At 36.1% G+C, this 27,822-nt stretch overlaps 2 protein-coding genes across 2 annotated transcripts; one reads left to right on the top strand and one right to left on the bottom strand.

Annotated features, from left to right (window-relative positions):
• Positions 1–5,464: 5,464 nt before the first annotated feature.
• Positions 5,465–11,530, top strand: LOC113781469 (adenine phosphoribosyltransferase 4). The gene is made up of 6 exons (XM_027327410.1): positions 5,465–5,794; positions 5,913–6,023; positions 8,552–8,644; positions 9,732–9,881; positions 10,677–10,735; positions 11,364–11,530. The coding sequence occupies exons 1-6, from the start codon at positions 5,713–5,715 to the stop codon at positions 11,415–11,417; spliced, it is 549 nt and encodes a 182-aa protein (XP_027183211.1). The 5' UTR covers positions 5,465–5,712; the 3' UTR covers positions 11,418–11,530.
• A 3,720-nt stretch (positions 11,531–15,250) lies between these two features.
• LOC113779777 lies at positions 15,251–16,618 on the bottom strand. Its single transcript, XM_027325491.1, has one exon. It carries the CDS (start codon positions 16,383–16,385, stop codon positions 15,429–15,431), a length of 957 nt encoding a protein of 318 aa, XP_027181292.1. The 5' UTR covers positions 16,386–16,618; the 3' UTR covers positions 15,251–15,428.
• Positions 16,619–27,822: the final 11,204 nt, after the last annotated feature.

Raw genomic sequence — 27,822 nt, 5'->3', positions numbered from 1 at the left:
CGTCACGTTGCTTCTATGTTTTGTTCCAATATCAATTAAATTGGAAGCACCAATATTTATGTTCGTGTATGCCCTTCTATGTGTTCATAAACAAACATCAGCAAATATCAGCTTATAACAAGACATTGGCTAAACATCATAATTGTCTACTACCATAAAACTTATTCTTCTTTCTACCATAAATTTACAACAGCTTTTCTCTCCGTTTCCTCTCACTGACTAAAACCTCTATTCCTGTCTCCATAAAATCATATCAATACGTATAGCTATGTGGAACGTACTAACACCAAAAGGGCAAAATGATGATAAACATCTATCTGGAATCCCACTGAAAGGACATCATAACTGACCTAAGAAATTTTATCTTGATTTTTGAACACAGAATTACATTGTTGATGATGGCCAATTTAGTTGAAAAGTTAATTGGCCTAATGATTACTGGCATTTGTTTTTGTTTCTTTTGATTGATAAGTCTTGCTTGTAATTATGTAATAATCTTTACTTCTCTACCGGCTTGTTACAAGCAAAAAGGAAAACCACAAAGAGCTTCCCAATTTGCGAGGTTAGACTCGGCAATTTGTTGTACTTGTGTTATACGATGAAAATACCCGCGCAAAAGTTAATTTTTCTTTTCACTACTGTATTATGAGAACAAAACATAGGGATAATTTTAGAAACCTCTGTTGAGGTTTTTGATAATTTCATCTAGTTTTGTTGAGATTTCAAAAATTATACATACCTCCTTTTAAGTTATCATTTTGGTAGCAAAGCTATTTCGTGGTCAAAATTTTGAATAAATAATCCAAAATGTCCTCATGAAATTGTGAAATTCAAAAAAATTCCACCAACTGCATTAATTTAACACCCTATCCCTCAAATATTGGAGTACCAATACTAACCTTATCTTTTTTTAGACCTTCAACCTACATATTTTTGTACACATTTCTAGATCCTCCAAGCAAAATTAAAATAAATTGCATTTAGGATATAATTGGTTATTCCATGAGTGAACTTTGTTTTTATCTCCATTTAATGTCTAATTGTGTGAAATGCATTCAGATGCACAAGATTAGGAGTGGATTCTTTAATTGTATGAAAATATTGATATATCAAAATTATTATGATTATTTTATAAGGCCAACGAAGGTAAATATAATATTAAAAATCTCAAGAGTAGTCGATTAAGTTATAGAAATCTCGAGGGGAGTTTCTGAAATTATCTCCAAAACATATATTGCATAATCCCTTCATGTTCTAAACCCTACTAGTTATCATTAGAGGGAAAACCAGACCAATTACTAACTATTACTAACTATAAAGTGTGTGTTTAGCAAGATTGTAGAAGTGACAAACCATAAATGATTTGATTTCTATTTTAGTAAAAGGTAACTTACAAATGCCACTATTCATAGAACTTGTTAGCATTTAACATATTTTCTTTGTTATAATGCAGGCTCTGTTTGAATTAGTTATTTTTGGAGGTGTTTTTCAAAAACTGTACTGTAGTTGTGTATATGAAAAACTTTTACTGTAAATGTTTTTTGAATTGTTTTTAGAGGTATTTTTAAAATATATTTTTGAATATTTTTATAATTTATAATTTTTTTGGGATATTTTTTTTTAAAATTTTACACGACTCACCACTATCCCCTCCCTTTTCCTCCTTGTCTCTCCTTTCTCTTCCTCTCCTCGTCCCCTCTATTTCCTCCCCCTCCTCCTCCTCCCTCTTTCCTCTCCCTTCTCCCTTCTCTCCTCTCCCCTCTCCCCTCCTTTCCCCCAACCCCAAACCCCTCTCCCGCTCGCGGGTGGTGGCTGCGACTTTAGCCACCACTCTAACCATGACCGTCTTGCTCTTGGCTTCTGGTCGTGATCAGATTTGATCGTGACTAGAAAAGTTACGGTCAGTCAAGGGGAAGGAAATTGGGGGCGGGGGAAGGGAAAGAAGAAAGGAAGAAGGAGAAGGAGAGAGAGGAGGAGAAAAAAAGGAGAAGTAGGAAGAGAAAGGGAGAAAAGATGGGGAGAGAGTCGTGAGTGTCGAAGTGGTGACGGTAAGGTGGTGGCCATGGTAGTGGAGAGTGATGGGTAGTTATATATATTTTTTTATATATTTGGAGTTATTTTTGATATATTGTATGTACATGATATTTTTAGAGTTATTTTTATTTGTGTATTACTGTAGCATTGTAGATGAAAAAATTATTTTTCAAAAAAGTCTGAAGCCAAACAGAGCCCAGACAAGCACCACGTAATGATCTCGATCAAGTCATATTCTAATATCAGAATGGTTCGGACTTACTAGGATTTTCCTTGGGACAATATAGGTCGAATCGTCAATATAACAATGTACTTTTGTCACAAATTCAAACACTTGCCATCGTCAACAACGAGCATCAAAGCATCTTAATAAGCTAGCATACATTCATGAGAATCAAATGCTACTGTCTATTTTGCCCTTCAACATGTTGTCAGTTCTCAGCTAATTTTAGGTGCATGGGGAAAAGTGGAAACACCTGTTTGATGAGCTACCGCTCTATCCGCTTTGACAAAGACAAAATCGATATCTGTCCATTTCACAGAATTTCTAGTTCTCTACCTAGTAGCGTGTGCAGAGCATTGAATACCTTTCCATCCGTCGCAGATAATCCAAGGACGAAATGTTGCTTCTACTGTTCTGCATAAAAACCAGCACTGAGTTCACCACAAAAAGCCAAAAATTGCACACCTTTGAAATCCTGTTGATTCCTGGATTTAGCTATGGACTATAGGTAGGTATGCTCGAATAGTAATTGTTGTTTGTTAAAGTGAACGATACTTTGTCTTCACGTGTTGCTAACAACTTAACAAAAAGAAGAAAAAGAAGGAAGAATTTGTAGGTGTCATATACCTTTAGAATCTAATTGAGATTCCACATATTAACATAGGACGGGAAGAATTAGTCTTAATTAAGAAGTCCATCAAGTTTGACTATAACTTCTTTAAAGGGTTACCATTCAAATTGGGTTACCATGCATTAATTCTCAAACTTGGGATGAAGGTGAAAGTGATCTATCATGTCCTAGTTCATGTTCTCTGGTGTGGACAAGATTTTTTTTCTTTACGAGGATGCAAAAAACTAAGTCAAAATTTACCACTACTAAACGGTTGCTGATTTACTTAAACAAATGTAGTTAAACTTTCTAGGACCGTGGGAACCAAAGACCATATGAATGGGAGCATGTCGCAAATCAGTATCATGACCACACTTGGCCCGAAAATGATTTGGTATTTAGAATATGTGCACGACGTAATTTATCGACGGTGCACAACTTTTTACGAAATATGCATGACATGCACTACTAGTAAACAAAATCCCAGACTCGTAATATTCAAATATCCACTCGTATTGAAAAGTGAGACAAATACAGCAGCGCTTCTTTAACAACTCTTTAAGAAAAACTAGTACTGTATGTAGTAGTAAAATTTGTTGAAAAGGGTCACAACAGGAATTCAATTCGAGGTTGGAGGGCACTTGGACGGCCAGAAAGTGTCCTCTGGAAGAAGGACAACCCTAAAGAAGCGCGCGAAAACAGTAAATTATTGAAGAGTCACTAATCACTACTGTATATACTGAGACGCACACCCTGGTGCAGCAGCAGCGAGCCAAGCCTACGAGTGTTTAACACTTTTCAGCAGTATCAAGTTTTAACAGCGGGAGGCTGAGAGGGAATGAGAAAAGAGAGAAAGCGATGAGAGAGAGGGAGAGAGGAGATGAAAACAAGAATAAAAATAAAAGAAGCCTCGTGATACCCTTTTGTTTAAAAAGTTATTTTGGAATTTTCAGTTGCCTTTTTATGGAGGATGATCCTCTTGCTCGTCGAGTAGATTTGCCCCGTCCTTGTTCGCTGCAAAAACCAAGTGAATATCGGCAGCGTTCTGCTGCATCCACTCTTGGTCTTGGGGATCAAACTAAAGTCTTGTTTGTTTTTTGGTATGATTCATCAATAGGGTTAGATAATTGTGATCTCATTTATTTTGCAACCTATTAAAGAATACCGAATAAATTCACTATTGCCGTTGCATAAAGCTACTTTCTTTTTTCTATAAGATGCACAGTGTTGATTATTTTGTCCAAAACAGCTCCCAGGTGCATGATTATCAACCTGGAAAGAATTTAAGAATCTTGACTCTCTTAATGTGGGGGAATCCCGGATCCTCACCTAATTCTTATTTGTGGACCAAACAAGCCCTATAGAGATATGTATCTGTACGAATCCATTAATCATCAAGGGGCCAGCCAAGCCACTGTTGGGATCGTCCTCTCCAGTTCTGCTTTCTAAACAGGTCATCCATTGTTCCATTTTTGGGTCCAATAGTGTCCTCAACGCCCATTAGAACATCCATGGTTCCAGCTTGACAATTTTGGCCAGATTTTATCTTATAAGTTCTATCAGCTTGGTAAAGATACGAAGCAACTGCAGAGATTTGAATTATTTTAACCTGGCCGATGAGGGGTCCAGGAATTAGACGTCCAGCATTCGTAACTTACTGAATGTGAGTTTGCCCAACTTCATGTTAGTTGAAGTAAAAAAATAAATAAAACTTTATGTGAGTTATTATTCCATTGTTTGAGGGTAAGTTAGTTGTAGTGTTAATCACGTGATTAGTTATAATTTAGTTTGTATTGATCTACTATTATAGGTTAGTTGTGCTCTTATAAAAAAAAATATTTTGACTTGATAGAGAGTTAGACTTGTTATACTTATTATTTTCTGATTTTTTTTTGAGTTTGATTCTCACCTATTCTTTTTTTTACCCTAACTTATTAAATTTTTTATTGTTTTAATGAATAATTAATTTAACCTATTAACTGGAAAATTTTCTACCAATTTTCTATAAAGACATAAACTTTCGTGAAATTACGATGCAAGCAAAAAATATTTGAGAAAAAATTACAATTGAAACACACTCATTATTATTATTTAGTTTGTACCAACTGTGGATGTTTTAATTGAACGCTGACAAAGTATTGACTATGAGTCCATCATTAATTTATCAAATGCCTAGATTAGATTAGTGATTAGCTATTAATTGGTGCATCTTTACAAGGAGGTCTTGATTTTTAATAAGTATTACATAGATAATGGCAGAAGTTTTGATGGCAAACATTTAAATCCACTATTGGCAAATTTTTTTTTTTGTGTGTGTATATATATTTCTATATGTATACATATGCCTATGTACGTATGTGCATACATATGATTAAAAATCTTAAATTTTGATTTTATTGGCATGATAGAGTTTATATATCTTGCCTTTTCTTTTAATACCTTTTTTCCCCCTTCTAACACCTAAAAATGTCTAAATTTAGCCAAAATATAGAAAATTGAAAATTTAACTAGAACTGCACTCTTATGAGCACCGTCCCCTAACTGCCCTATGCCATACAGGTACTCTCCTCTCCACTGTTGAACCTTCTCTGATTCTAAATATTTCTCTCTCCCTATAAATACCCCTATCCTTCCCTTCTTTCCCTCCCTTCTCCATTCCATCTTCCCTCTTCTCTCCTGTTTCTCTCTCTCTCTCACACACACACACCAACACAGCTTCTCTTAAAACTTCACCACTCCACACTGCATATTTACCTCCACCATAAAGAACCGCACACAAACACTATAAGGGGCGAGGCAGAAAGGAATTTGCTTGTGGGCTCACTCTTTTTTCACTAATCCAACAATGTCAGCTTGCAGAGATGATGATCCGCGTATCCGTTCCATTCAATCCAAAATCCGGGTCGTACCCAACTTTCCCAAACCAGGTAAACCTGTGTATTGTAAATTTATAATTGTGTCCAACAATTCTTTTTGGGCAAAATATGCATAAAGTTCAGATTTTTAGAGGCGATTTTGAGCATATTAACGTTGGCGTTTTTGCAGGGATAATGTTTCAAGACATAACTACACTTTTACTTGATCCCAAAGCCTTCAAAGATACCATAGACTTGTTTGTGGATCGCTACAAAGGCAAAAACATTTCTGTTGTAGCGGGTATATACTCTCAACTACGCGACCCTTCATTTTTTTCCTTTCACTTTGCATATTACACTGTGGGGCCTTTCCACATATGGGAATTTTGTTTGGCTCTTTTTTTCACTTCTCTAGTTGAAAAGGTTGAATTTTTCGGTTTTTTCAGCACAGAAAGGCTTGAGCTTTGTTACCACTCAAGTTTGTGATGAGTTTTTGTACTTGGTGACTGGCAATGTAGGCAGTAATTACCGGTTTTAATTTTTGGGGTATTTTGGGGAGTTGACTATCATTTGGGTTCCTCTTTATCTATTCTTTTTGGGGTTGAGAAGGGGGAGGGGGTCTGCTATTGATTTCTTTCTGAGAAGAAATAAATATGAATGGGTGAGAGTGTTCCCATGGGAGGCATGTGCTCAGTCATCTTACTATTTGGATTTTGGGGTTTAATGGTGGTGTTGGTTGGTGATGGATGCCCACATTGTGGAAATGAGGATAGGGCCCCACTGTATTGATGATTTTCCCCTGTAATTTTGTTATTTGTCTCAGTTGGTAGTAAGACGGTTCACTAAATTACTGTTAGATGAGTAATTCTGGACCTCAAGTACTTACCTTTTCTTTTTTGGTTTTGGGGTTGTACAATAGAAATGCTGTGATACATGATGACAGTATGACACCTGAGTGGCAATGAGGTTTTTATGGTGAATGATGACCATCAATTATTGATGGATAGATTGTTGATGGAGGTCCAGACTCCACTATAATGGGTAGTTTCTTTGTCCTTTTCAGTGCCATTGGTGAATGCTCTCTGTCGGCTCTGTTATGTCATGCTATGTTTCTTGAACCCTTATCGAGGTTTAAGACTGTCAATGAGTAGTTCATTTCCTATTTCGAAGTCCCTTTTTCCTTTTCCTTTTTTCAGTATTCCCCACTGGTATCTATTTTCAATATTCATCTAGATTATCAGTCCATGTTTTGATTCTGTAAATCATGGATCATTATCTTTTTAGATATCTAAAGTCATTTGACAATTTTAAAAAGTGACTTCCATAAGCTTTTGCAATATGGTCTATTTCTGATTGTTAAGTGCTTGAAGGATGGAATTATGATATGTCTTTTTCTTATTTGTTTAGTGCTTTTTTCTGTTATGCTGCCCATTATGGTTAATAAAGAGTTCCTTCTGCATATGATTGCAGTTCTCTAGAGTACTGTCACACCTTCTAAAAGTTCATAGGATTTTCCCTTTATGAAACTTTTCAATTGCAGGGGCCTAGTTACACCTTATGCCTGAAAAGATGAACCAGCAAAGTTTGGCTACAATATTTATTTACTTCTTATTTTGTCCTGATGTGTATCCGGGTTAATTCCTTTAAATCTCGGTGCATATGGACATTCTTGTCCTTTTGTGCCTATATAACTGGGAGTGGTTTAGCTGTTAGGAGAATTTTGTCACTGTGTGGTTCCATGTGACTAAAGTATGCTTGTATTCTGATTATATAAGCACTAGCCTCATTACTCTAATTGCTGTTTTGGTTGACATCATAGTATCCTATAAAGCAAATCCCTTGTACTTGTGAGGGATTTGATTAATCAGTATTCTTTCAACAGAAAAGAGCATTATTTCACCAGCAAGAAAAGGGTGGGCCATGATAAAGTTTGTTAGTTGGTCAAATGATGGTGCTGATTACTGTTTTTTGGTCTGATATCAATTATGAGCCTAAGGCATCTTCCTATTTTCTCGATATATCTTTTAGTTCTATTCTTTTTTCGTCTCTTACATATGCCAAAAATAGACAACTCGGAAAACGTCAAAATGAAGTAGACTGTGTTTATGAAATCTACATCCAAGTGGGTTTAAGCTTTTCATAGTGTTTAAAGCAAAAATCTATGCGTTTCTTTTGAATTTTCCCCTCGTTGCTACTGTCAGGTGCCTTGGTCTTCTAAACTGTATGAGGTAGTGTTCATTTATGTTTTTAGCTGGTATGATGATGTACTCCCGTAAATTAGCACTAACCATGCTATAGTGTTATTCATCATAAATGCCCTCTTATCCTTTTTCCCCTTCATACTCCAACCGCAGACAACCTACAATCCCCAACGAGACTTAAAATAAAGTAGCTGAAAAACTCTTCAGGGATGCAGTCGAATAGATGGGCAAATCGCACATTTTTGTTGTGGATGTTATATGGAAAATGTGCTAGGAGATTGTTAAGCAGTTCATCTTGCACTTTTGCCTGAAACGTCACTAATTTTTACATTCCTCTGTCCCGAATAATAACCCCCCCCCCCCCTCTCCAAAAAAAAAAAGTCAGGCTGGATTGTGAATATCTGCCTTACATAATGACTAGGTTAATAACTAAGACTACTGTAGCATTTCTTACTAGCATGCTCCCTTCTGCTTATCAAGGGTGACGTGATGAATTTTCTTCTGATCAAGTCATTCAATAAAGTGTGCATTGCTCTGGAGATAAATAAGGAATCATGTGTCAAAACAAAGCCATATCAGAGTGCATAAAATGACGACTAGCATTTTGTGTTGCTTCTGCTGTCCCCAGGAATAGAAGCTCGTGGCTTTATATTTGGTCCTCCTATAGCATTGGCAATAGGGGCAAAATTTGTTCCCTTGAGAAAACGAAAAAAACTGCCAGGTAAGTTTTTCCTACTATATGACTTCTCTCTATCTATAAAAGCTTCGTTCTTTGCGTAGAAAAAGTTGTTGCTACTATAATGCATAGTTTGTTTTAGTAGTTGTCTGGTTGCAAATTGGGTCTTTCTTGGATGCATCTATTTGTCTATCTATGCTTAGGTAATTTCACCAGTATCTCTTTCTTTGCTTCAAATCTATTTGTATGGCCACTAGAATTAAATGGCCGGCTGATCCAACAAGTTTTTGGCATATTTCAGAATGTGATTTAGTATAATTTTATTGACTTTTTTTTTCCCCTTTGGGTGAGATCATGGTTACTCCACTTATCAATACTCTTCTAGTGCTTTAGGTTCTTTAGTCTTAATGAGGAGACAAAACTGTGGAGAACTAGCTATTCAACAGTGATGCTTTTCAAAGACATGGTAAAACATAGTTTTTCAATGTAGAAACATTGCTTTAAAAGGACAATAAGCCAAGAGAAAGGCAGAAATGGAATGGTTTGATGGAAGTTTACCCTTTCTGGATTTTTATGGTGCCTGCTACTTAAGTTGTTGAACTCTGTTGTCTGATTTGAAACAAGTCTTAGAATCTTATCTTTCTTCTGATCATATGGGTTAGTGATGCCATTAAGGATAATATGGAAGCTATTATCAAGTTAATACGTGGAAGTGAACGGTTTTGAATGCATATACACAGATGCCATAGATCTGGTGAATTTTCTTTACTCATTGTATATACTATAAGATGCAACTATCATACGTATAGCGTAAGGCCTGCCTGCTTTGAATTCAATTGCTGTCCCCTGGTTAATACTTACTACTGAAATAGGTTTAGGCGTCTAAGTATTGCAGTCAAACCAAGAGTATTTATCCTTCAATTTGCTTCAGTGACATATGTTGAGATTTTTTTCCCAAATCTTATCATGTACACGTATCAGAATTTGTTCCCCTAAGATCAAGATCATCAGAAGCCAGAAATTCTATTGGTAGTCAATCTGCATCTTGTCTAGTGTTCTGTGATCTTAAATTTTAAAATTTAGATTTACCGTTGATTTATATATGGTTTGTATTTCAAACATTTGGTTACAGGTAAAGTCTACAGAGAAGAATATGACTTGGAATATGGAAGTGATTGTATCGAGATGCACGTTGGAGCTGTAGACCCTGGAGAACGTGCTTTGGTAGTTGATGATCTGATAGCTACTGGTGGCACCCTGCGCGCAGCTATGAATTTATTGGGTACTTGTTTGTTATCCATTAATTACACTATTTACTAATGCCATTTTACATATGGAAAAACAGTACAACTTACATAAACAACTAGATTCATCTTACAAGATGTCGAGATTCCTAAACAATGAGAACTTAAATGATTGTCAGTGACATTTAGGAAATTTGAAACACTTGTCTCTGAATATCCAAGAGTCAGCATCTTAATTACGAAGCACTAATCTAATGCAACTTAGACTGGTTATAGTGGATCTCAATTTGACATGAGGAGCTTGTTTGTCTCTTAAACAACATTCTAACATGTGGTGAAAATAAGTTCGAATTGAAGCCATTGAACAACAAGGTTGCAGCAAGTGCATTTGTTCAAACACATCCAGATAATGCACCTTCTTTTTTCTAGTCTGTCATATCTCAAATTGATGCAGTCTTGGTAAAACCCTCCAGAATACACAAAAAAGGTTATTGTTTTCAACTTAAAAATGCCAGAAATAACATTGTCTTCTCCTTGCTACTCTTATTGGAGTCAAGCTGATATAGGTAGCTAGAAGTGACTTGTCCAGCCTAGTAGTCGCGAGGTTAAAAAGGATTGTTGATATGATACTTGTATTATTTGGTGTAGGGTTATCTTTGTATTGGATATCATAGTCATAATTCAGCAGGACACTGTTCAAAGTATTGCTTTTGTGCCAGTGGTTTAGTTGCTTAAATTTCTGAAAACCAATACCCTTTAGTATTATGCATTCTGCATCACCACATGAATTAGAATTGATATTCCTCATTTGACTTGAGATTGTTTATTTTCAGAACGTGCTGAAGCTGAAGTTGTTGAATGTGCTTGTGTGATTGAAATACCGGATCTAAAGGTTTGTCTTTGGCTTTCATATATACTCCCCTTGTTTCCTTCTGGTGTGGTCAACACTTGTACTTGTCCTAGGAATCTTAGAAATTTGATGCCTCTTTGCTGATCTCCTTTTCTGGATGAATAAGTTAAATCATCAGACTTATTTCCCCCCAAACTTGGTATAGCGGTCTCATATGGTTGCCTTTGGCGTTCTATCTGCTTAGTGGCACTATGAATTGGTCTAATGCAAACGTTGAGTTTTTGCTTCTGACAAAGTCTCGTGTCCCTGTTACTCACGTAATATCAACAGCATGCCTGTCCACTGCATTTCCATTGGCAAAGGTGTTCCTAAGAAATTTTCGAAGATCTAAGTATAAAATGATGGGAGGTCAACTACTTTCACATGACATTGCTATTTGAGTCCAGTTACAAATTTGATCTCAATAACAGACGAATTGCTTTTAAGATTGGTAAGCTACTATATACTGCATTTTGACTGGTGTTGGTAAATGCGAACCTTTCCATGACATTGCTGCGAGACCTGAGAGACTACTTTTAGCTTTCAGTAAATAGGAGAATTTGTGTTGCCATCCAACGAATTCATGACTGCTATTGATCCTGTGTTATTATTCATTCCTTGGATGATGCAGGGGCGGGATCGATTGAACGGGAAGCCATTGTATGTTCTTGTGGAGTCTCAGTAGTTTGTGCAGCATGAAGAAAATTGTACATTAGAGGGCTCTCTCTCTTGGTAGAAATTTTCCCCAGATCTTCCTCCATTACGTGGTTACTACATATTGAAACATTTCAGAATTTAGTTGCTTCATTTTCCAGCTTAGCTCTGGGAATTGAATCATGTAAAATGCCTGGCTTAGAAATATGCTCCACGAGACTTGTCATCCTCCCCACGCGGATAATCGATATATCTAGGATACTCCAAATATTGATGATGCCTTCACATAATTGTTAACAATCCCTTCATTCTTTTTCTAATCAAAATCAAGCTAACCCTGAAAGCAATAGATGAATTAAAAGACTTATCTAGGAGTGGCAAGCAAATTCTGCCGGATTTCTGGAGCTTTTATTTTTGGCTGTTGTCCAATAAAATGGGATTCGGTGGCTAACATAACATGCTAAAACTTACTTTGCTGATGACATGATTTTGAGTTCAACATTCTGTATGATCACATCAAGCATCATACAGAAAGTCAAATGCTGTGATGTGTTTAAACAGCAGTCTGGCAAGCATAAGCACAAAAGATGGTGACAATTCGCGAGCCACAGCCCTTTTAATATCCTTTTACAGCTGCGGCAGTCGCGCCTTGCTTTGCCCTGTAATTGGAGAGAAATTGGGTCAAAGGTCCCAGAATATCTGAATATGAACTATAATAACCTGTACCAAGTACCAACAATGGAACGGTTATAAGAGGATGACGTTTCCAGCTAATGCAAGGCAAAGACTTCCCTGCTCACTTTTTGGTCAAAACAGTTCCGGTCTTCAATTGGATCCCAAGATTATGATTTTTCAGACCAACAACCTAGTCAAGATATTTCAGTTTACTACGTTGACTAGAATTTTGAGGAGGAATATTTTTAATCTACTAGTGTAAAAAAAAAATATTATGCACTGACAGTGTATAAAAAACTCGCTCTTTATTTAATGTGTTCAGATTTTATTTTAAAATAATAGAAGTGGAGTATTTTGAGAATTATCGCTAGAACAAAAGAGGTTGGGCAAAGAAAAGAAGAATAGAGAAAAATAGAAATGAGGACAAAATTGAAGCTTTTAACATTTTTTAATGGTAAAACTGGTGTGGCATAAATTTGGGGGGGGGGGGGGGATGGAGTGTAAAAAAAATAACGTTAAGAAAGAAAGTGCAAATGATACTAAATGTGGTGCCTTTGGCCCTTATGTTTATTTAGAAAGTTTACCATTATATCGGTTACTATCATCTTATTGATCTTTTTTCCATTTTTGTAAGTGGGAGGTTTGAACTCAATACTTCTTACTTACAATCCCCCTCCTCCCGTTCTGCTGATCTTAAGTACTTGATTTTGTATGAATTAGAAATGAAATGTTAGATAAGCACGGAGAAGACAATCAAAAAGCCAATATATGTTATAAGTATGTTCTTGACACGTTCTGCACTCTTTCGAGCCATATATAATAATCAGGTCGACTTGAAAATGGTATGAATACAATGATGAACTTTCTAAATTTAATAGCTCAAATGTTTGAGTGTATAGCTACGCAATGTACAGTGTTTGATGGAGCCACCACCTTAACATACATGTGCAATAACTGTGTTCGGTTGGAAGTAAACTCCGAAGCTCTAATTCCACAGCTTGAAAAAGCATTGCATCGCATTTCTTCAGCCTGTCTTTTGTTGCTAGTCCAGTTTCGGGTTTTCTCTTTCTTTTTTTTGTCCACGGGGAAACTTTCGTTGTTTAGATAAAACTGCCATTCCAGTGACAATTTCGTCCAAGACCTCACTGAGTTGTTGAAATAGACAGCAGTAAAACGAGTTTCTAATCACTTGGTAAATTATTTCCATTTTTTAATAACTCAATAATATTGTGTGAAGAAAATGGAAGTTGAACTTTCTCTCCTTTTTTTTTTAAAAAAAAAAAATAGTTTGACAAAAGAAGATGAAGGTTTATGCACCGCTTTGAAAGTTGAAACTTTAGAACGAAAGTGACACTAAAAAGAGTAGCTTAGAGGTTACTTCCAAGAGATGCCAAATTTATTGCAACAGAATTAAGTTTCAACCTTTTGGGATAGTAATTGATACTTCAACAAATTGTTTGGTGAGATAGTTTCCCAAATTCTACCACGTCAAAAGAGCCTGTTAGTGTACTGAGGTGGTTGAGCACAATGAATATATCAAACTAAAAAACCCTCTGTCTTTCTAAACTATAGGATCAAGTGTTCAACCATATAAAATTATACCTTTTTTTTTCCTTTGAAGAAACAAATCTTTTTAGCAGGAGAGGGGTGGAGAAGAAGAATGGGGATGACCACAATCTGTCCATGCAGGAGATTACTTGTTTCACAATCATACGAAACGAAAGTCCCTGGCTATTAGTCTATTAGACTATATTCATTATTTGTGCAAATGACATTCATATATGGTGGTAATTCATCATCATAAATGCAGATTTTTTTCCCCCCCCCAGAAGATGAACCTCAACAGTTACGATCTTACTACTACTATGAACTATCAATGCGCACGTTTCAGTTCTATTAAACGTTAATGGATTGATCAGAGACTCTCTATCTTTCTTTGTTTTTTTTTTCCCCTTAAAGAAGTGTATGTTTTTATAGTCTTTTCAACTACATCAGGTTGAAAAAGTAAAGGTATGGTTCAATTATTCCAAATCGAATTAATTTCCTCCAAAAGTTACGTACCATATGAATGAAGGATCAAAATGGAGAGTCTTGAATTTGATAAAAAGGCATTCAACTTCGGCCAATGTCATCATAACATTTAGTCATGGGGTGTTGGCATTAGGGACTGTAAGTTCATGGGACGTGTCTAATTGACAAGTAAAGATGAAAGGTTTTGGACAAAGCAAAGCTGGCAAAAGTGGGGTGGGATGTCAAAACTTTAAAACAAAAAATTTGGGGTGCAGAAGAAGCTTATGATCCACACGGAAAAAGCAAAGCAATTAGTTCAACTTAAAGGTTTAGCTCTTTAGCAAGAAGCAATGTCAAATATATATCATGAGAATTACTCCGCTTTAAACAACTCTGATTATGATGGTGTTCCTGAAAAAAGATCAGATGTCTATTTCTTCTGAATCATCTTCTTACACCCCTTTTTCCTTTTTTTTTTTTTTTTTTCTAAATTTTAAGAGGAGCTGAAAATTCTGGGGTGTATGTAATGTACTCCTCTTTCTTTTCCTTCAAACCATTCTTGCTTTTCTCTTTTTTTGGCTGCCCTGTACTAACAAATTAATGTACATTTATGTTATATCAACGCCATGCAGCTGGATTGGATAACCACTATCATATTAGGTATTAACATGGTGACAAGACCAGACATGAGGAAGCAAAGTTCTTTCGAATATCAGCAACAGCTGTTGTACATGAGAATCGGTACAATTAATAATTTACATTTATGGAGGAGAAATTGCAAATTCAACGAACCGCTAAAATTAATATGATCATTTTCCACACTTTTATTACCTACTTACTCGTATTTGACGAAAAGGAAAACAGTTCATGAAGGGCTCTCAACAAAACAAAAAACTTTTTTTTTAAAATTTTTTTTTATATCCCTTTTGTTTGTGTGACAAATAATCAAACTTTGAATCATACCTTATGATGAGGTCGAAACAAATGGTGGGCCTATCTCAAATATAAAAATGTCAGATTTAGGCAATCAAACTTGTGATCAACTTTTGATGGTAATGTTCCAACTGCAGATCATGACTTCCATGGTAGATTAGTTCAATTTTCAAGCACATAAGGCCCTAATTTCATTTATTATCGAGACACGATGCTGAAGAAAACTTTTAACAACCTCATTTTTTTCCAATAATTACATGTCCAAAAATTGCAGCGGAAAAAATAGGGCAAACAAAGGGGAACGGGGATTAAGAAAAAAAAAAAAAAAGAGGTTAAAACAGAAAAATTCCAAATATATAAGAAACAAACAACTAAATTGGACGTGAAAATTGCAAAAGTGGTCTTACTTCTTTCTCGTGTTATTTTACAATTTGTAGATGATAAGAAAACAGGGCAATACCGCACGTGAATCAAAAACGAGCAACTCGCCGTTTTCCCCACTCACCGACTCATACCCACCTCGCCCTTCCACCAACGAGTCAAATCCGAGTTGCTTACAAATCCGACCAGCTATGACCCGGCAGACCAGCATTGCCCTCCTACCCCTCCCACCGCCGGCGCTCTCATGGGCCCCACCACTCCCCGAAAAGGTGCATATCGCCGCCCCTTTAACCCCGCTGAAAGCCCACGCGCAACCACCAGCATCATACGCGCCGCTGCTACTTGTGGGTCCCAAGCAATAAAACCTCATCACCTCGTTCCCGTCCGCAACACACCGAGCGTGATCTTCACCGCCACCATTCACGCCCAGCCCACCAGCAGCATCCGCTCTGGACTTCGCTACTTCCCTATACTCCTCAAAACGGGTCACCGTCCGGGGCAAATTCTGGACCTTGAACACCATCTCGATCCGACCCGAAAATGCCTTGGGCGACCAACTTGTGTGGAAGATAATCTCCACCACATTACGGGAGGGATGGCCCTCAGGAAGCTCAGTCAAAGCGGGGAAGAACGACTCAGCGGAGCGTGAGATTCGGGAACTACTAGGACGACCCCTCGTGGCAGGTTGGTGTGAAACGGGTTCGGGCTTTCTTGGAAGCGATCTTTTTGCATCTTTAGCCGGTGGGGTTTGTGGTGGCTGCGGTGATTCCGCCGGTGGGGACTTTAGCTTTCTGGGTTTTGCTTGTTTAGTCATTTCCACCACGTCCTTCAGACTTTGAACGCTATTTCTGCAGCCGCCGGAGTTGGGAATGAGATGGTGGTGGTTCTTGGGGTTCGAATGGGGGGTAGTGGTGGTGGTTAGGACCTTGTGTTTGTGGTGGACGACGTCGTCTACTGCTCTTGACTTGCATTGTAACGACTTCATCCACGCCGTGGCCATCCAAGGCTAGAATAAAATGAGATGTCCCCCTTCAGGCTTTCAAAAAATCTCTTTCTCTAGTTAAACTCTACTGATAAAACTGCACATTCATACATGCAAATCATGTAATGATGTTCATGTAAGTTTTTTTTTCTCTTTCAGAAGAAGAATAATTCAGGAGAGCCAAGTGGGGAGGAAGGGGTTAATAGTAGAGTATTAGGTTTTGAGCTGGAAGGAATGGAATGGAAGAGACATGGCGGGATTTAATATGGGAGGGAGGATCAGAAAGTATTAGTAGTATGGCATGTGTGGGGGAAAGAAAAAAAAAAAAATTTCTTGGGGGAGGTGAAATGACATAAATGGCCTTGGAGTGGGTGGGAATAGTATGCCCATGTGGACTTCTAGTACGTGTAAGAGAAACAATTGAAATCATGAGAGAACAAAATTCATTAATTGACTGTAGAAAGCCATACAAGAGTTCATCAATGGCTCTGCACAGGGAGAAAGAGAAAGGAGATTAGAAGATTTTTGATGAGACAAATGTTTTTGGTCCTACCGTCTGGTGCGTATCATGATATTGGTACATCAATAGAACCAGAGGGATCATCAAAATATACATATATATATATATGTATATTTATACGAGGAGTAATCTCACTTGTGTAAGATTGGCATTGTTTGACCATAATTGATTATTGTGGATCAAGTCTCCGGATTTACCTTTTTGTTCAAGGAATAGTGCACAACGGTTGATAGAACTTTAAGGTTGTTAAAATGGTCGATTTGAAGAGAATAATTTTATGGAATATGTTTCGGGTTTAATTAATAATGTGTCTAGTATCAAATAAGAAGATGTTTGTTTAACTTGTTGGTAAATCAATATCTATCTCAAATAAGAAAATATTTTATATAAATTTTATAAATTCAACGATGATAGTGTATACACTGTTAGTATATGAAAGATTTACTATTTTAGCATTGCTCGCATTCATGCTCAAGTTACAGCTTATTCTTTTCCATATCGTTTTTGCTAACAACACGCAATCAATCTTTTAGAAGTTCCACAAAAAAATTTTTTTTTTTCTCAAACTCCTGCATTTAAGTAATATATATGTCCTCCTACCTAATTAGTTATTAGATATAAATTTAGTCTTCAATCCTACTTGATGAAATTTCCCACTCAAACTGCCCCTAATCAAGAATGCTGAAGGCAGGCTGAGAAAATTAAAATGATTTGACTGAGAGTATAGTACTTTTTTGTCATATTCCCGAAATCGTCATCATGCTTGCCTAAAGAATAGAAACCAAGGTCTTAGTGGGTCATGAAGAATATCCTTAATGATAAATTAAATCCTCACGCTCCAAAGACTAAATTTTAGTTAATGGTTGTTGATTGAAACTGATGGCCATAAATCCCCATCCAGACAAAATAGCATTCTGGGCTCAATTATTTTTTTTTTGGGTTAATTTTGTGCTCTCTATTCATTGGCTAAGCCTCCAAACCAATTAAGCTTATCTTGAAGTATATACTTTTTTGAGTAACATTTTATGTTGCGTATTTGTTTTGGCAACTAATGAGTCATTCTTCTATAATCCTTGTTTGGACAGCCATTTTCCAAAGAAAAATTGTTACGTTTTCTGTGAACACATTTTCTAATTATCTTTTTAACTCACATATATTAAATCGCTACAGTAATTTTTCTATAAAAAATCTAGAAAAATGCAACCCAAACAGACTAATTTCGTATTTGTATTGTTTCTGTATCAATCAACTAGAAGAAATTATATATAGTTGGGACTTTTGGTTCGAGTAGTTCTTTTTTTTTTTTTTTTTTAATAAAAAAAACCGTCAATTATATCTGACGAGTGAACTTAATTACCCCTTTTATTAATAATATTAAACAAAGCACAGTGAAACGGAAAATAGACATTGGACCTTACCTCCTTACATTATGGAACTCACCTACCTTCTGCCATACCTGAATCATCTAATTCCTACCCAATCAACATTACAAATGCCCTTAATAGACTTAGGCAAATCCGCAAAAAAGATTGAAACAAAATGAACTGCGAACCTAAACTTCCCATTCTAAAGGTTCCGGCAGTAAACATGACAAGCTGCATGCTGTCTGATTTGATTAAACTTTGCCTTGGAAACAAAGACAGAAGAAAGAAAATTAAGGTGAGAGACGAATGCCATATATACTCGAGAGCCTTACAAGTGTATTGGGACCTTTGGTCGACAATCTATTTATGCAAATTATTGCCATCTGCTGCCTAATTTGGTTAAACTTTGCCTTGGAAACAAAGACAGAAGAAAGAACATTAAGGCGAGAGACGAATGGCATACAAGTGTATCGGGGGTCCCCCGAGCCTATTGGTCTTTAATTATTTGTTCATAAGATAATAAAAAGTTGTTAAGACTTGAAAGAAAATTAGGGCAAGAGTACAAGTTTGGACCATTTCAGATGTATGCCCATATCCTCCCATAAACTTTTTTAAGTACATTATCCCTCAACCAGCCTACAAATTATTCACAAGGTAGAAATGGCATTGTACTTGCAAAATTTTAGTCTCATTTTTTTTGGCTTCAAGTTTACTAGTATTATTTATAAACTGAAAAGAGAATTTAAAAAAATTTGGAAACTGTTATATACAAGACGTTAATGTTTTCAATAAGGTTAAAAGTGCATTTAAAGTCCGTCAAAATTGCTGCTGCTTGAAGCAGTTTTATATTCTTTGAAACGTCAGGCGCAAAATCACATGAGTAGCCTATTCCTCTGCATTTAATTAATGCGTGCCAAGTATTGACTTTGAGATCATCGAAATTACTGCATCAAATTAATAAGCAGAAAAAAAAGACTTTGTTTTTTTTTTTTTTTTTTTAAAAAAAAGAACGAGTTTAGGACAGTTGTTCATTTCTTATCAGCCACATTTTCTCAAACAAATGGATAAAAGATCTATAGGGACATTAAAACTTCCCTAAGTTTGGTTGGTGGACGCATATTCAAGTCACATTGGTATGGCAATGAAGTCTAGTTCGTTCTAACAAACCTTTAAATGCCATGTTTCCTTTCCTTAACCCAAAAGCAACACATTCTGCTTGCTCCAGGAACCTTTGTGAGGTTTGAAACCAGCAGCCAAAAATCCTACAACGTATTCTTCATACAAGCACTTTTCACTGGTTTGATTGATTTCTAAATGTTTCTCGCAAAAGAATCTTGTAATAAAGGCTTTTGTTGCCTTTCGGCTTTTACCAAGATCTTGCGTGCAAGAGTCTTTAATTTCTTGGCCAGTTCTTTCTTCTGGAGTTGGACCACGACCCCATACCCATAGGGCTCTCTTGTTGCCACCCCTTTCGTTTTTTCATCTTCTAAGTCCCAATCCTAACTTGTTCCACCTGCAACAATCACACGAGAGTGCCTTTATGGCCTCAGAAATAAATTAATTGAAATTGGTTCATGCAAAACTCCTGTGAGTTGTAAGCGTCGTGGTCAGTCAAATCAAAATGGAATCAACAATTATTTTTGGTTGTCTAAGGTTAGAAGCATTTGGACCCGTATAGTATTAAACATGTACGCACGAGAGGGTATCATACTCGTCCTTGACTGCAGAAGCCGTAGAGAAAGAGTAAGTACAAAAGCCATAAATGGTTGTAAACTTTGGCCATATATGCATGTAAAAGATGGGCAGTTCTGGCATTTTCATGGGGCTGGGAATTGTCCCTTATCTTTTTCTTTTGGACCAAAAAGAATTGAGAGTGTGTGCACATGATCGCAGCACGGTTACCAAATAATCGACCTTCAAAAAGGTGACGGAGGAATCAGGGTGGAATCTTACATGGGAGTTTGAAATGAAACAGGTGGGAGAATACAGAATAGAAGAATAGAAGAATGAGAATGGAAGCTGGCTAAAGAGCATCCAACCAAAATTTTTTTTTTTTTAAAAAAAAACCACTGAAATTTAAACTATTACTTTTACTAGCACAACAGGTAGTAAAAGGACATCTTTTTCTGCAATTTTTAAAGTTTAATCTCATCTTGGTAAGAGGGTAGACCTCTAACTACCACCAACACTCAAGGTGAAATGTCCTAAATCGCAAATTAAGTTTGGTGTTTACTATTCATTATTGGGACAAAACCCTTTATTTTCGGACTAAGGAGACAACCTTGAGATGTGAAACGCCTATCAAGCTCTAAACCATTTTTTTTTTTTGAACTTTCATCAAAATTCAAATACTACCATCGAACAGCTAACAAAGCACTGAATTAAGCATCATTCCTTACTCCTTAGGGCTAGATAGCATAAAAATTCGTGATTAATATAGGCTGTGGAGACTCTTTTCATTAAGGCATTTGAGAAATTCAAATTCGTTGGGGGCCTTAGGGATACTATCATCTGGCAGTTGGGTCTCAATCCACATTAAGCTTAACAAATTTTTTTTTTTTTAAAAAAGGCCATTTGGATAGCTTCTTTAATTTCTACAAAAATTTTTAAAGTATTCTTTTGACATATTTTTTAAATATCTTTTTATCTCAAATATATCATATTATTATAGTAAAATTTTCTATAAAAACTCCCAAAAACTACAATCCAAATACGTCCTAAATTTGTTATGTGGAAATAATCCATATGAACAATTATTTTTGAAGCATGACAAAATGATCAATTAGAATGAAAAAAATTATTCCTGGATAAATTGTTTTTTAAAAAATTAGAATGGCAACCATTTAGGACCACATCTCAGACATTAAATATTTAGAATTTTGAACCCTTTCGAACAGTTATCAGAGAAAGAGCTCTAGTAGCATTTGCTTTGGATAATTACATCACTTGCTTCTTCATCTTCTTCTATGACTTGGCTCATCACAAAATTTGTGCTGTAAAAATGAGAATAAGTGTTTACTGTTTAGTTGGTGAAGGTGGGCCGAGGAATTTTGCCAGCCTTTGGCCTCACGCCTGCAGAATATATCGGAGTCCCGGGAATGGTGTTAAAATGTATCTTGGCGTGCTCCATTTTTCGACCTCCCACATTCATACTTTTCACCTTTTCTAGCCTTTCATTTCACCTCTTTTGGTATTGCTCAAATATCTGAATCCTATACCAACAACCAATGCGTCTCCAAACATGTTTTTAGAAGCCCCAGAACTCGGCTGGGGGAACTCAAATTATGGGCATGTCCTAGTGTAGGGTAAAGGAGTTCTGCAACAACTATCACTTGCATGTACTGCTACGTATTCCCCCAAAAAAAAAAAAAGTTGAAAACAGTTCTTTTTGGCTTTGCGGAATATCCCTTTGAAAGTGAAAAGTGACTGAGTATACTATATTTAATTTCTAATACACCAGTAACCGAAGAAAAATGATTTGGCACACTGTCACCTTAAAAAAAAAAAAAGTTGTCAGTTGAAGTTTGAGCCTGCAACCTCCATTCGAGTTCTAATTAAGGTGCAGGCTGTACAAGCGCAGCAATATTTGAAAATTAATCGCAGGCCATTAGTCGATCTTTTAACTTTTTCGAATAAAACACGTTACCTTATCTAATTGAATTATTTGATGAAATCTAATTGGATCGAGATTACCTTTAAGGTTGCCGCATTAGCACTTAAAATAACCCTTTCCCAAATCGTATGCTATTTAATTAGAAATGCAATGCAACTAGGAGAGATTAATGTTGTTCAACTACTTTGGGGAGGTGATTTTGGTGATGATCATGTAGTCCTATCTTCAAAAATGATTCAAATGGTCGAGATTTTTTTGTGAAAAACTTGTACATTAATTTTCTTAGAACCACTATAATATACTCTAGGTGCACAGCAATATTATTTTGCCCTCAACCCCTTAGAAAAAAAGAAAGAAAAGAAAGCCAGTCCACTTTCAAAACATTTCTTAATTTTCCCTCTCGGTTGGGGTTAGGAGTTGAGGACTATAAGTATTTCGGAACTTACACACATAGTGAGAGGTGTTGGTGGCCAAGAATGCAACTTAACAACCTGGAAAGCAATTACATGCTAGTTTGGTTCATCATTTTGGATGGTGCTGACTGCTGAGGTAGATGCCGGCCGGCCGGAAATGCATTGACTTAATAATTTTATGCGTCAAAACAGCCAACAAGATTTGTCGCTGGTATCGGATTAAGTGATAAGCTAATAGAGTGCTAATGTGTCGTGTGCTTGAGAAATAAGGACGAAGCACTGTACTGTAGTTTGCAGGAGAAGGTATAAACTAAGAAGTATACCTCTGTAAGTATATGTTATGTACTAAAGAAATCGAGTTGGTTGGTGGTGTAACATGCACGCTGCTACTTACCTTTTCCCCCTTTTTTCGTTTTGTTTTGTCCTTGTTTTTTTTTTTTGAACGAATCTTTGTTGATGCCTTGGTAGAAACCCAAATAAAGCTAATGATGGATATATATATATCTTTGTTGAATCTTGCATTTGGTTATTAGTCCTTCCTGGCCAACAAAAAAGAGAAAAAAAAAGTATTATGTTAGAGAGTATGTTGATACTTAAACAGTGCACTAGTCACTAGATGCGATTGTGGTCCAATAAATATTAGGGATAATTTCAGAAACCTCCCCTGAGGTTTCTGACACTTTCACTGACATCCCCTGAGGTTCTCAAAATTTCACTTACCTCCCTTGATAAAAAATTGGGCCCCTTTTCTGACGTCATCAGGGCCAAAATTACAGATATATCCCAAGTAGTTGGGGTTAATTACTACCGTTTAGTTACATAATGGCATCTGATATGATTAATTAAGCTTAACAACAATAATAGAAACTTGATTCCTGATACATGAATTAATCCAGTCATTTTGGGAGTAAGGCGCCAATTGAGCTGCAATATTGGCGCCATTTTTTGTGCCTGGTGTGATTTGACAAGAGGAAATAACAAGATCACATATAAGATCACTTATATGTGGTCTTATACGACATTCTGGATATAGGAAAAGAAACAGAGGAAATAACAAGAACAAAAATGGAAAGGAAATTGTGATCAAACCAGTGGTCCTAATATGCACTGGAGTAGCGGCAACAAAGTGAAGAATTAATTGTTACTAAGCTCCACCGCCAACCCTCCATTTCGAAAAAAAAAGACAAAAGCAAAACAAAAGCAAACACACGAAGCGCAGAATAACGTTGAAACCCGCAAGCGGGATTCTGTGTTTTTTCTATTTCAAGGTTAGCTCGCATGCGGGTTAATGTTATATTTGAGCGCGAGAAGAAAAAATTGGTAATTAGGCTCTTTGGGCATTATAAGTAAATATTTAAATTAATGGCAGTTTTATTACACCAATATTATTGTATTATCATTATTATGATTATTGTATTATTTCTTATGCAAATATAACATTTAATTATCCAAGCAGTTTGATTTTATTTTTACAATTTATAAAATTTTTATCACTTATATAATATTTTTAAAACCCTAATACATCTAAATTTGATTTTATTTTTCAAATTTATAAGATTTTTATTTAAAAAAATGGGATACGGATAAGATATCCGGTTGGTTCGATTTGCATAGGTGCATATGAGAATATCCGAATACTCCTGAAACCCGCAAGCGGGATTCTGTGTTTTTTCTATTTCAAGGTTAGCTCGCATGCGGGTTAATGTTATATTTGAGCGCGAGAAGAAAAAATTGGTAATTAGGCTCTTTGGGCATTATAAGTAAATATTTAAATTAATGGCAGTTTTATTACACCAATATTATTGTATTATCATTATTATGATTATTGTATTATTTCTTATGCAAATATAACATTTAATTATCCAAGCAGTTTGATTTTATTTTTACAATTTATAAAATTTTTATCACTTATATAATATTTTTAAAACCCTAATACATCTAAATTTGAATCTAATTTTCTACAAGTCATACTTATAAATGCGAAATCTAACAAAAAAGTTAAATACAATTTTTGCAGGTCAAATTTAACAAATGCGAGCTATTTGCAAAATTTTAAATATTTGCAACATTTTTTAAAACAAAAATTAGAAGCTTTCTGCAAATAATTCCCTACCTCTCAAAAAATACCAAAATAAAAAAGATAAGAGCTCGCATTTGCTTCCTAGAAATAATTCCCTAGCTCTTAAAAAAGGAAAAAAAAAATTGAGAAGAGCTCGCATTCGTGGAATGCGAGCTCAATAACCAGAGCTCGCATTCCACGAATGCGAGCTCTTGTAAGCTCGCATTTGTGAAATTCACAAATGCGAAGACCCCCCTGACGGAAATTAAACCCAAAATCACCCCTTTTGTAGAATTTTTTTAAAATTCATCACAAAGTTGGAAATTTCTCAATAGAAATACAACTTGTCTGGATTCCTTTCACTCTCTGATATCATTACGGTTGCTTTGCGATTACAGCGGCAAAACCTGTTTTTAATGGAGAAAGATGTAGGTGAATTCCATGATTCTCCCCTATGGCTTGAAGAGGCCATGGTTGCAGCTAAAACTTTTTACTCAGAGCTCTAATTGTAGCACAGCAAATGCACTTGTTATCACTCCAAATTAGTAGCAAAGAATGTTAATAGCTTGAAACCTAAGAGGTAGTTAAGTTGCTTTGCTTTATATGCTATTGCTACTGAAACAGCAAACCTTCTGGCCGTTGCAATTTGCAGCTAGCCGTTGCAAAATCTGCCAAATAACTGTTGCATGGCACATCTGGTGCATGCAATTTTTTGTATTGCACTTACCCCCCCTCAACTTTACTAATTAGTCCAAATCATTTATTCTTCTTTGAATCTTCTACTAATACAACTTCTGCAAAGGGTAGCTATGGAATAAAAATACCTTCTCACACATGAAAATAATATTTTAATCTGATTTGGACTGGATTGTTACCACAAAATCAAAAGCAAGGGAGGTAAGTGAAATTTTGAGAACCTCAGGGGATGTCAGTGAAAGTGTCAGAAACCTCAGGGGAGGTTTCTGAAATTATCCCTAAATATTATTATGAGTTTCGTTTCTTCCCCTTGCAGTATTGCCAACATACGTTATCATGGCAAAAAGTGGAGGATTGGCAGGAGAGTAGTTATCATGTCATGTGACTTAATGAGGTTAAGCCGCTTGTAATAGAAGAATTCCCTGATCTTTCCAAACAAATTTTTTTTTAAAAAAAAAAAAAAATCAAAGAGAAGAATTGATGGAGCAACTTCAACGACAGCAAATGAAAGCATTTACTTTCATTTGTTATTTTCCCAACCCTAGACAGGGTAAACTCTACCGTGTACTATGTATTCACTAAATAGTTTTGTGTTCTTTCGCTTGTTTTTATCCTGAAAACAGGCAGGTGCGAGTCAAGTCCGCTGGCAGCATTGTATAAAATGTTAAACCTTCATCATTTTATGGCCCCAGTTTGGATGTTATATATTGAGTTATTTCACTAAAATCTCTCGGATCCTCAAGCGCTCTCTATATATATACATATATATATATATATATCCCTTTTCATTTTATTTTCTTTGTTCTGTTCGAACACTCCAATCATTGCTAGCTGTAGTAATTTTTACCATCGATTAAAAGATGTCAATTCTCTAAACGATTATTGGGATGCAAAAAAAGAAAAAGAAAAAGAAGAAACTTGAATAATTAGTTTTCCAGATGTCATGAGCAATTGGCAAATCTTTTGTCTAGGTGGCCTGAAAAGGAAAGCTTTATAGCTTCGTATGCAGAAATTGGTTCTTCTTTATATACAATTTAATTTATTCAATCTCTTTTTTTTTTTTAAATAATAATATACACATGTTGATGCCTAGAATATTTCTTCACTGCTTAAGTTTAAAGAGACAGTTGGAACGCTAAAATATTCATATGTTAGACAACCTCCGAGACACGGAGTCGTGACTGGTATTCAACCTTCGGCTATTAAATGCTGATCATTTTTAACATGACCAGCTAATGTGAGTTTCATCACCACTTCAATTCATTAAACTTTGAATTTAATGCTGGTTTTAGGGACAATTTCAGCGGCAATGTGGCAGCCTGAGGAACCAGACTTCGAGGTGGAGGTAGTACAATTTTTAATAATTGGCATTAAAAAGTACTGCCAAGTAAATGTCGTTTTTCTGTGGCCTTGAACGGAGATGGTTTTACTCATCAGTTCAAGCAAAATAAATTGATACTATGGGAGACTGGATGAAATGTTGAATAACAAATGTTTCGAGTACGTTTTCCCTCCTGAAGATCAAAACATCATTGAGCCCATGTCATGCGTTGTTCCACACAATCAGCTCCACTGAGCTATATAGTGTTCAACAAACACATCATCACCATACGTTTATCCAACAAAACTATTGAATGCTTTTAGTAATCATCCACTTCTACCAGGAGGTGGATCTATTACATTCTTCTCATGTATTCCACATGCAATGATCATTTGTTTCGAGGAAGTTTTTGCTGCTCCTTCCTTTTTTTCCTCTTTTGGCCCTTAAAGATATCTTTCTTAGCGATTTCTTCCGCTAAAACTTTAAGGTGCAAAGTGCTAAAATAAAAAAATTCAGACTTTTGAAATGAACATGGGAATGCTTGGGGTGCAAAGTGAAATAAACCCTCCTCCCCTTCCATGGAATTTAGTTCTGTGAGAGCTTCATCTCTTTCGTTATTCAGGCGGCATTGATTCTGCTGATGCTGCGTGCCCATAGTAGCGGCGGAGTTCCACATGTCCGAATGTGGCCACTTCTGTATTACGGCCCAGTTAGAAAGGTTATGGACTATTGAACTGACAAAAAATGTGGTGTTCATCAGTTCCATGACGGCCCGGCACTTCACGACTCCTGCAACACCAACAGGGCAACTCCAACCCAAAATTTTAGCAAACAGTATGTGACATTTATTGGATGTCTGGTTTATGGAACAGCGCTTACAAATAGTATGTCTGGTTGGGTTAATTGTTAATGGGGGCTGCTCTAGAAAGCCATCCTTGTGGCTTGCTTAGAACTTGGAACTGACCAAGGTGTTTGGATCATGGGCTTCGCAATAAATTTGGACTTTACAACAAAGTCTTGCAGGCTAAATTCTTAGATTTTGCAACAAATAGTCATTGAAGTTCACTTGACTTCCATGCATGATTTCATCCTTTCCTGTTTCCAGGACTAATAAGGCGAGAAAAAGTTCTCAAAGATCACAAATGTTTTCTCTTACAATATGTGGCTTTTTTTTTTTGGATGGGGGGGTGAAATCAATGTGCAGCTTTAGTTTGTTCACCGTACCGTACTTGAATTTGGGGGTGAAATTTTGTAAAGAGAATGAGAAGCTGAACAGAAAGAATTAAAATCGATTTTCTATCTCATTACTAAACTTTCATTTTTTATTTTTGGTGTGTGTGTGATTTTTTTTTTTTGGGGGGTCAATGTTACTAGTAATATGTGAATAAGATTTTTTTTTTTTTGGTGAATAAGATGACAACGCCACCAACGACCAACTAACTATAACATCCAAGCCGTTAGTTAAAATC

Source organism: Coffea eugenioides, chromosome 8 (assembly GCF_003713205.1).
Source record: "Coffea eugenioides isolate CCC68of chromosome 8, Ceug_1.0, whole genome shotgun sequence".
Taxonomy (NCBI): Eukaryota; Viridiplantae; Streptophyta; class Magnoliopsida; order Gentianales; family Rubiaceae; genus Coffea; species Coffea eugenioides.
Note: the sequence above shows the minus strand (reverse complement) of the source record. Positions and strands in the feature narration are given on the sequence as shown.